The sequence below is a fragment of the Anoplophora glabripennis genome, unplaced genomic scaffold (assembly GCF_000390285.2).
Source record: "Anoplophora glabripennis isolate ALB-LARVAE unplaced genomic scaffold, Agla_2.0 scaffold240, whole genome shotgun sequence".
In the NCBI taxonomy this organism is placed as follows: Eukaryota; Metazoa; Arthropoda; class Insecta; order Coleoptera; family Cerambycidae; genus Anoplophora; species Anoplophora glabripennis.
The window spans coordinates 557,940-569,492 of NW_019416340.1; the positions used below are offsets into that span (position 1 = coordinate 557,940).

The 11,553-nt window shown below is 32.0% G+C and overlaps 1 protein-coding gene across 1 annotated transcript in view; it reads left to right on the top strand.

Moving 5' to 3' along the window:
• Nucleotides 1–11,553, top strand: part of LOC108908470 — a 462,859-nt gene that overhangs the window by 314,245 nt on the left and 137,061 nt on the right. Inside the window, exons 8-9 of the mRNA XM_018712513.2 lie at nt 5,064–5,264; nt 10,423–10,698. Of these exons, the coding sequence (XP_018568029.1) occupies nt 5,064–5,264; nt 10,423–10,698 (477 nt within the window). The remainder of the gene's footprint in view (nt 1–5,063; nt 5,265–10,422; nt 10,699–11,553) is intronic.

The window sequence follows — 11,553 nt, forward strand, 5'->3', positions numbered from 1 at the left end:
TTGTGATTAGCGTCGTCTACCGTTACGCAGGAAAATAGTATTTTTATTCCCGTATCCTAAAAATAAATTTTATTAATAGTTTTTTAAAATGAGCCGTCGTTTCTTGAAATCAATCATTTAGAAGTAATGACAATTTAAAAATTTCAAGACGGCTATGGCAATAACAAAAAAAATGTTCAAACAAAACTTATAAAGGGTTTAACAGTGTACCCAAAAAGTGTATTTTCAACTTACGTTATATAAGCGGAATTTAGAAAAAACGGCAATTTTCTGTAACTCTATAGCCCTTGTTAAACTATTTTAAATCAATTTCTTTTGACCCTATTTGTTAATAGATCTAGCAGGACTAGTTTCCTATATACCGCCGTTCCGTACCGTTAATGGATAATAATAATAATAATAATAATAATGTTTTTATTATAATGAATACTACAAGAAGTATTATTAATATACAATTATTAATACAAATTGCATTATAAATTTAATATGAAAACGTAGTTCTGATATCTATAATTCAACAATTCAAATCATCATACATTTTGGAACAATATTTTTAAATAATTGAAAATTAAAAATTTGGAAATATGATATATTAAATATTTTCATCAAATCATTGAATTATAAAAAAGTTCGAAACACCTTTGACTTCCAGCATATTTTAAATTTAATGTTAAATTTCGATTTCCACACTTAAATACATTAAAATACTTATATTATAATTTACCAAAGTTCGATTAAAGTAATAATGTTTTCCCCAAATATTATATATTACATTATATATACATATATAGCACATATTAATTTCGAAAGCTAGCACGTAGATTAAGAACAGACTGAGTGCGGGCGTTATTGAAATACATTTCAGGAAATATCTATTAGGCTCGCCATCGACATGATGAAGTGGCATTTACGTCGATGTGGCTCCGTCATCGGAACCCAATTACTGCGAGATGATGGAGTGGATTATGAGAATCAAAATCACATGTTTGCTTGATACATCAATTAAGTGATAGGAATAGAGGAGATTAGAAACAATGAAAAAATTGTTCACGGAAATTTGAGCTGCGAATACCACGCGCTGTAATGTTTCAGTTCTAATTTTCCACTCTACTCTGATGAAGTCGGTGTACCAGTTTTAGAGTACATAAAAACAATATTAACTGTGGACTCTAAGTAAAATGATTAACTTGCAACAATATCATTTCATTGTAAATAGTAAGGGTTGTTTGCTTGGTTTGGTATTTTAAAATTATTCCTGTATTATAATATGTCTAGAAGCAATTTGTCTCTTGTCAAAAGACATGCTGACATTCCTGTTTTGGAAGTAACATTTAAATATACAGGGTGGCCAAATGAAAACAAAACAGACATTATCAGGAACTGCGTTGTAGAAAAACGCTCAGGCACGTCGATTTTAGATTAAAGGAGGGCATTCTTTGCTGGTATTTTTTAACTCCGCCACTTTCACCCCCAAGCATCACCCTAAAATATTTAAATGGCATTGGGGGTTGAGGAATATTTCTTTTGAAAACTCTTACAATTCTCTTTACAACAGACTTTAAATTTTATAATTTCGTATTTGATAGTATAAACTGTAATAGTCTCCTTTGTAAGATACATTATTTAGTACTGTGTGCTGGTTTAAAGTATAACCAATTCATTTATTGATATGCTAACATTTTACTTAAAACACCTGTTTATAATGCATGTATTAATTTTAATAAAATTTGTAATTTCGGTGATATTAGTTTTTCATCACTAATACCATAAAAAACATTGTTTACAACAACGAGCACCTGTAAATGTAGTTATTTTTTTCTCTTTTCTCTTATACAGAACAGCTTTTGTCAAAATATATTTTGTAGTTTTGTTATGATTAGAGATTGTATAGAATTGTACTCTATTTAATATGCTGCGAATTTTCTGTAATTGGGTTTTCTGCTGGAAATAAAGTACATTATTAAACGAAAAATCTTTTTAAAATTTCAGTCGGTTGCAGATGACGCGATCACTTGTCAAACATACATTAATATATTAAATATTTGCGAGCTGTTTGTACAAAATTTTAGCCACAGGTTATATTGTATACACGATGTGTAATATGAGCACAAGACAAATGTCTCTTCAAATATTCCCGATTCTACACACAATATGTATACTTACTTATTCTCATGTCAACCGCTTGTGTACACTTACCATTTCTTTAAGAATAAAGAAAGCAACACACAATGAAACTCGCTTCAAGGTTGACAGTAATATTTGTAAATACAGATTCATTTTATTCGATATTTTTATTTACCTTTCTCTGAATAATCACATACCGAGTAACATTTACGTGTTGAATAGCCCAAATGTTGTGCTGTTTTTAAAGCTTTGGCGAATATTCCACAAATGAAAACATACTTTTTAATGTATCAATATGCATCATACACATGATAAGGCATACATTTGACAGATATACGTACTCTATTCTGGCATATGTACACTTGTTTGCATTCTCGACTATTCAATGATTCACACGGTTTATATTTGGCAAATTATCGCGTTATGTCGAGCCAGTTTAAGACCAAACGTCAAAACAAAAACAGCAGTAGGTATTAGAAATGTCATCAGAATTACCTAAAACGGCATGATTTTGTACTGGTAAACATATTTTGTTTTAAAATAGGTTGTATCTTTCGAATTAATCAACAATTAATATATCAATTACAAAGAAATTCAATATATTATTTGGATTGAGATCTTCTATTAATTTATTATATTGTCTTAAGTTATTTATTGGTGCCATAGTTTTCGTTTCTTTCTTTATACATACACTGTTACACATTAATTAAATAAACCTCTGGGTAGTATCAATCAAGAGTGATTTTTATGAAAATAGTTCTAATTAACCAAGTATCTCACACCGAAAAAAGCAGACAAATACAAAATAAACGTCACTAGATATCGCGCACCTCGAAAAGTTGTTGAAGTGTCGAAAATCAGTTTGTTGTCATCTTCCGAACTGATAACAATTTTTCAAAAAATATTTCAAAATGAAAACTTTTACAATCTTTTTTGGTCTTGTTTCCATTATATAGAAAAATAGAAGTAGTTATTATTTGAAAGAAGAGATTAATAAAATACATGAATCAGCTGTATGATTATATTAAACCGAAATCATTTTTCGTAAACAAATTGCTACGAGGCATTTTTATTAAATGAGCTTTATTTACTTTACAATTAAAAATGAGATTTAAAAAAGCTAAATATTTGGAACAAGCAAACTAAATTGTTGACAATAAGGTTCGTCTCTGGGACATAAGGTAGATAACTCAATTTTAACCGTTATTTGTTACTTACATTGAAAGATTAAGCATCTTTTTTCTCGATAACAGATGCTTCTAGCGATGTCAACTAAGAATACCGTTTATTCGTAGAAAACTATGAAGAATCAATGTTTAATATCAGAAAGAAGGACCAAAAAATTTAGTGCAGATATCTAATACCTATGTGTCAAAAAATATGAAGGAAAAATTATATTTTTTCATCTCTGACTTTTATATATTTGTTATTATTTTGCACCAGGGTATGTTGGGCCTATATTGACTCTAAAAGCCTTCCTTTATCGTATGGCCCATTCTCTACAAAATAGCCCATTTATTGAGTCCAGACGTTTCTGTTCTTATCTTATAGGTGGGCTCCCTGAATATCGGGACGCTTTGATATAACTATACTTTGTTAATAATTACCTGATTGACTGGACCTATATAAATAATTATGTGACTAACTGATCTTACAAATAACCCTAGCCTTCCTCTAGTGACTCCGTGTAGCAATACGGGAAAGATTAGTTAATCTCATTTAATATATTGTTATAGCTTGGAAAATCCGCCTAAAAACCAGCTATTTGACCTATTATATTTTTCAGACTAGAAGTGAAGTTCATACTCATAATGTTAGATCTAAGGATAACATTTCAGTAATTTTTTAAGATTGAGTAAAACAAGAACTGGAACGGGTTACATTGGTGTACATCTTTTTAATGTTATCCCATTGCATGTGAGAAATCTGAATTATAAACAATTTAAAAGCAAAATGAAAAATTATCTTTTACAAAATGCATTTTATAATATTGAACAGTTTTTAACAAGCGATGTTAGCCATATTTAATTTATTGTTCTTTTTTAATTGTATTACTTTTATATTTTAATTTATATAATTATAATCTCTTTTTAAATCATTTACTTGTATTATTCCCTGTATGATACTATTATTTTGATATTTTACTTTTGACTGTATACTATTATGTTTTGTCTTATTCACTCTTACATGTTTTTCAATAATTATTTTATATTATATGATGTACTTAGTGGAATAATTTCCTGATTTTGACATGTGTATACACTGTGTAATAACACTAATAGTTATAAATATGTAAATAAATAAATAAATTATTATTTTCCTCACAACATTTTAACAACTTATTCTTGGAATTCCTACCTTATTTGGAATGCATTTCGCGCGTTATTTGAAATATAGATTTTTCTCTTTATACCAGATGGCCCCCATAGTCTAAGTGAACTTGTTAAACAATATTGCTAAATTTCATGAGGCCTTCTCCGAAGGACGGCCTAGTGACGATGTTAAACCTACTTGAGAACCCTTAACTTTTCGATAATTAGTGTTGACTGAAACATTTTACTTTTTGGCCCATTCGTTCCGAGAACTAACAAATAAATTACTACGCGTCCCGACTTTTGTTACCACAAACCATGTGAAATATATTTATCTTGGGAAGTATCAAAAAATTTTCCAGCAAAAATAAATATAATATTGAAGTCCATACGACTACTATGATCCTTGGCGTTAAATGGTGACATTAATCCAATCGCTGTGATATCATTGTCCTGTCCTTTATAAAACCACTGTATTAATTACCGCAGTCTGCGATTTCACCTCAGAATGTGGCTTTGCCCCAACGTCCCCTACACATATGACCTTAAGATAACCCACCCCAACGTTTTTTCTAACTATTCGTAACAACTCACCTGATCACAATTTAAACCGTTTACCTATTTTAGGCAATGGAGCAGTGTAGGCGATACGAAGGATTGGTTTCCCAATGCAAAGCGGTATCGGGTCCGTCAGACCTAACGCATCTAGCGAGAGCCCTACCGACCCCGACTGGACGAGGGCCCGTAATGAAAAGGATATTCGTGCCGCCGCAGCCACCACCGCCTCCCGACCCCGTCGACGGGGAGCCGCAAGACCTACAAGTGAATGTAAGTTATTACTGCTATTATCGAGGAAGGAAGTTGATACTTTCATGCTGGGACGTCGTATTTCACGCCACAGTAAGGCCAGATGCAATAAACAAAAGTTAATTTTGTATTTTATTTTGCGACTGAGTATAAAGGCACGGCCGTGCGTCTGATATTGTTAGAAATTAATCAGTTTGAGAAAAAATTAAGAAGCAGCAATTATAATTTGGAGAATAGAAATGAAAATTTGTTACATTTGGATGTTTTGGTCCCAAACACAATTTTTATTAAGGTTCTTTCGTGAAAATATAAATCAAAGGAACACAGTAGCTTTGTTCCTAGTGCAATAATTAAAAATCGACTTTTTTCTATAGCTAACTATGTCTGATTCCAAATTCCTGACTGGGTGGTGGATGGCAAAGAAAAAACTCTAGTTGTTTAAAAGGATATATTTCCTTATAATACAATTGGAGGAGTTATAAGCTTTACAAAATTGCTATTTATAAAATATATCTGAAAATTATTTATTTTTTTCTTATCTCTCTTACTATATTATGTTGTTAAGGGATGATAGCACGTGTATATTTCGAAACAGAAGAAGGGACATTATTTTTGTTAAACTGTATGTATCTTAGAAAGTTCTGTCTAAGAAAGGGGTTGAGCACCCCCTCCACTCTGCCACTGTGCAAGTTTTTGAACATTCTTATCGCTTGTTTTATGCCACTTAATTAATAGGCATTATCCCCCAAACATGAAAAAAATCTAAGCATTCGTTTATCTTATAATGAAAATTCGAGAAAAAAAAATTATATTCAACACCATGTATCTCGGAAACGAAGCCTTCTACGACATATGTTTATATATACTTTTCTTTTTAAAAACATGTGTTCTATCTCCTGTTAAAGTTTGTCTACAAAAAACTGACTCACCATGCATAGAAAGGGAGATATACATACACCTATCCTGCACTTATATTCAGCACCGTGCTATGCAATCGTTAGTTTCAAAGCTCTATATCTTTAAACCTACTCATAGGATCGCTTTGGGCCATGACAACTTTCGCTCAGGAAGGTGAGAGCTATATCATATTTCAATTTCAGCCATTTTGACCGAAAGCCATTTTCGATAAGGTTTGTGCGGGGTCCTTTAGAATTCCATTATACGAGTATTATAAAGGGTGTCTCAGAAATATTTTCGTTTTTGAATCCGTCCACTTATGTAATGGCACGTTCTAGAGAAATGCCGCTGGTGGCTGGTGGTTGTTAAGTTTTTGTTGCCATGGAATAATGATTCTTATGTTGTCGTGTAACGCCTGTACAGAAATCATTATAATGTACTTATAATAACATATGGTTTTCTTATTACTCAAATTTTCACATAAAGGGTCATTTTAAAGCAGAATTGTTTATATTGGACTGAGCAGAACCCGCAAAATCTTCATCAGAAACCATTACAATCATCCAAAATGGTCGTATGGGCTGCCATATGAACCTAAGGAATCATTGGCCCCTATTTTTTTTAAGATAACCGCGGTCAAACTCAAAGAGTTGCATGTGAGCGCTACTGCCATATGATCAGAACATTTTTACACCTGCAATTCAAAGACACGATGGTTGTAGCAGGAATACTTATTGTTCCAGAAAGAGTCATCAGTCGCATAGGGAACATTAATTGGTCAGCGAGAAATGCCGATTTGATCAAAGCCGATTTTTTTTTCTTATGGGGCTACCTTAAGAGTATCACACTAATACTGCAGTATTTGAGAAAACTGAAACAAAAAATTGTAGAAGAAAACAACACTATTCCTGGTGCAATACTTCGATGAGTTATTGTGAACTTTACTTCGCGATTAAATCAATGTGAAGACATAAACGGTTCTTTTACTATTAAATTTGTTTCAATGTACACATTCTGAGCATTTATTTATAAAATAGCTAAAATAAGAAAATATTTATGAAACACCCTTTATTATTAATTCTAGTCACTTTCTAGTAATTTTTAGTGAGTTTTGATCTATTCATTAATGTACCGTGTGATTCACCATATTTTGACCCACCCATTAACTTTTTTGTTTCTAGAGTTATAAAATGCGAAATACAAAAGTTGCAAGATTTTTTGTGAATATTTCGAAAATGATAGTAGAAAAACAAATGAAGTCCAAGCAACACGGCCGCAGATGTTAACTTTGTTAATTTAAATGGAACACCCTGTATATTTTTAAATATTTGTATAGAACGTTCAGTCATAGTGACAGGTAATGTCATACAACATTGTCCTTGTTTGATAATTTGTATTATTATTTAATTAAAATGGGTTACACGGAAGTAGAAAATTGAAATATTATAGCAATTAAAATAGAGTAAAGATCTCCTTACTCTATTTTCATTCCTAATATTTCAATTTTCTACTTCTGTGTAACCCATTTTAATTTAATAATAATACAATCTAGCAATCAATAATAATGTTATCATGACATTACCTGTCACTGTCACGGCCTACCATATAACATTGTCCATGAGTAATTAGACCCCTCACGGCAGGAGTGAGATTTAGTTAGAACACCTATACGTATTTTGGACTATATCAATGTCAAAATGTATTACAACTAAATTTGTAAATCCTTACGTAATTGGAAAAAAGGCAGAGGTACCTGAAAGAGGTCTAACAATTGCAAGATATCTTATTTTCTTTATAAAAAACAATCTTCTCTTTTTTTAGTAATATCTCGCTTATTGTTAGAGATGGACCCAACAAACCCTATGCTCAACAGGGAATGTTCTATCCAATTATGTAAAAATATACAGGGTGTTCCATTAAAATTAACAAAGTTAATACCTATCCGCGGCCATTTTGATTGGACTTCATTTGTTTTTCAAATATCATTTTCGAAAAATTCATAAAGTCATAACTTCTGTATGTTACATTTTTTTATAACTCTTAAAACAAAAAAGTTAAAAGGGGAGTCAAAATATAGTGAATCACCCTGTACCAGTAAACAAAATATTGAATATTATCAAAAATAAATGAGAAAATGAAAATAATTTGTCGATAGAACTAACTAAAGTATAGGATGTATAATTAACATAAAAATGACTGCTGGCTGATCCTTATGGGGTAAAAATTTATTTTATTATTTTTTTTTATTTTTCAAAGGAGGCATATTAGTTCAGTTGGTAGAGGTTCGGCCTGTGTCAAACCTTGATAACCCGGAAATAAGTACACAGGCTTACTTTAAATGGTGAATACAATAACAGGCTAATTTGCTGACAAAGTATTTTACCAGGAAAAAAGTTATTCATAATTTAATCGTGAATAAATTTTTTTTAGTAGTTTTCTTTAAATAACTTAAATGCTTAGGACATGATTTTGTTCGTAATAAAAATAGCTTCAAAATGGCGGTGGTCCAATTGCGAAATTTGCAATAACAAAGACGTGAGATTGAAAAAACGGTATAAAACGTCAATTTTTTAAAGTTGAAATTTGAAGTTGAAGTTTTTTAAAGTCTGAAACTCAAAACTTTGATGAATTTGTTCGAAGCTAAATTTGGTACACACATAGTGTAAATATGCAGGAACCAAGAGCAATTTGCAAAATTCAAGTATCTTCATTTTTGCAGTTTTGGTAAGGTTTTATACTTCACCGTTTTTTTAATGATTGGACGTATATTTATAAAATATTCCATTACGGTAGTTCAGCCAGCACAATTACCTACAATTAATTTAAAAACAAAAATATTTTCGCCTGTTAGCCATACTCGTACATTATTCAACATATCAACATGAAACAAAAACGTACGTGTGAGGTAAACCTTTAACTTTAAGTAAACAATTGTTTAAATTTACTATTGCATATTCCTAATAGCGCCGAAGAGCGGAGCTCGCGCTCGAAAATGAAAAGTTAAAGGTTTACCCCACACGTACGATTTTGTTTTATGTTGATATGTTGAATAATGTACGACTACGGCTAACAGGCGCAAAATGTTAAGTAGCTTAGGATGTAAACGATGAAAATTATTATTTTTTTAATTGTAGGTAATTGTGCTGGTTAATCTACCGTGATGGAATATTTTATAAATATACATATATATTTTTCCAAAAATAAAAAAAAACGGTGACGTATAAAACCTTACCAAAGCTGCAAAAAGGTAAATAATTGAATTTTGCAAATTGCTTTTGGTTTCTGCATATTTACACTATATGTATACCAAATTTCAAGTGTCACCAAAACTTCAATCAAATTTGGCAAAGTTTGGAGTTCCAGATGCCGATGGATGTATAAAACCTTATAGAAGAAAATGTTTTGCTCTTCTGATTTTTGGCTTTAGCATCATTATTGTATATATATTGAACTATAGTTTGCGAAAGTATTATCACTTTTTGTTTATAATTGACATTTTTGCAGCAACTTTAAAAAATTGACGTTTTATACCGTTTTTTCAATCTCACGGCTTTATTATTACAAATTTCGTAATCGGACCACGCCATTTTGTAGCTATTTTAATTACGAACAAAATCATGTCCTAAGCATTTTTTCGTACAAAGTCATCCCGCCTAGTTATTTAAAGAAAACTGCTAAAAAAAATTTTTTTCCACGATTAAATTTTTAATAACTTTTTTCCTGATAAAATACTTTGTCAGCAAATTAGCCTGTTATTGTACTCATCATTTAAAGTATTCCTGTGTAGTTATTTCCGAGTTATCAAGAAAATGTCACCAACAATAACTTTTCGGCCTCTGTCGACTGGTCTATATTCAATAAATAAGGAAAAAAGCAAAATTATCACGAAATGTAGAAGGTATCTGTAATAAATTTACCTCTGTTTTGAAAACCATTACAATTTCCATCCAATTTCACACGAAATAGGCATCTTCGAAAACTAAAAAGTATTAGGACTTTATCCTCTTACATTTTCTATGTGTAAACCTCTATAACGGAGAAGTAGATGTTAGATTTAATTTATTTCTGTGCTTCAATAAGATATTGTGCTACTCGCTGAATCTAGAGCTTTGAAGTTTGTAATTTGTATGTTTACGGATATTTTAACGACAGCAATTCGAGTATCAATTCGGAACTTGGTGCGCTTCCCGACGTAATTAATGACTTCTGCGTCAACTAATTAATATTACGTAACGCATTAGACAAGTTTACCGGCTTAATAACTTAACGCGTTTTTGTGCAGGACAACATCCCTCCCCCATTAAAGGATGAACTGGTGATAGATAGGCTATCGGCGGTCCAAATAAAACCGTCTCATGACGTTCTAAGAAAGGAGGCCCAAGATCTGGACGCACAGATACGTCAGATCCAGGACGCTTTGGACACTTTACTCCGCATTCAGCAGCGGTCCGTCGAGGCTTCGCTCTACAATAAAGCCAACGAACTTCAAGAGGATATCTCGATGAAGAGGTTCGATCTCAGAGTGGCGCAGCTGCACCTAAGCGCCATCAATAGACAGGTAAGTTTTTTTGGTTTGATTGCACAGCAAAATAATAATATATCATTTTTCGCTTAATTGTTTGTACAATTCCATTATACAGGATGTCCCGAAATTCATGCAACAAAATTTGGTCATAGATTCTTAAGACAAATTTAGAGGACCCGTATTTTTTCTTTTTGCCAACTGGCCCCCTCTTTCAGCCCCCTGAAATCTGCCCCTAAGAAGTCTTTTTTATATCTCAAAACCATGCTGTACGAGAATCACTAAATTTGGTACACAGGGGTTTTATGACGTGTGGAATCTCACAGTGCTACGCTTTTTGGCGAGAAACCCCCTTAAATTTGATTTTTTAAAAAAACTATTAGTTAGCTAGAAAGCCATTGAATTTATAAACTCTTTTGTCTCTTGATATTTGTTTCGTAAAACGCAATGTTTTTAAGGAAAATGGCGAATCACGATATGCATTCGATCACATTTAATGGGTTTCTGGTGGACTGATAATTTTTAAGATATTGAAATATGCGACCAAATTTTTTTGGCTCCAAAGACAAAGGGCCCACGAAAAATTGTCTTAAGGGGGTTCCCCGCCAAAAAACGTAGCACCATCAGATTCCACATGTCATAAAACCCCTGTGTACCAAATTTAGTGATCTCGTACAACAGGGTTCTGAGATATAAAGAAAAGATTACACAGGCCAACAAGGAAAAAATTCCAGAGATCAGACACTACGTTTCCGAAGGCATTTGGCGCGCTGAATCCGAATCTGGCCTCAGAATTGATCCATCACCCTAGGTTTCCGAGATATTCTAACCTAAAAGTGCAAAAAACACGTATTTTTGCTATTTTCAAGGTTATGTAACTTGGCGAAAAAA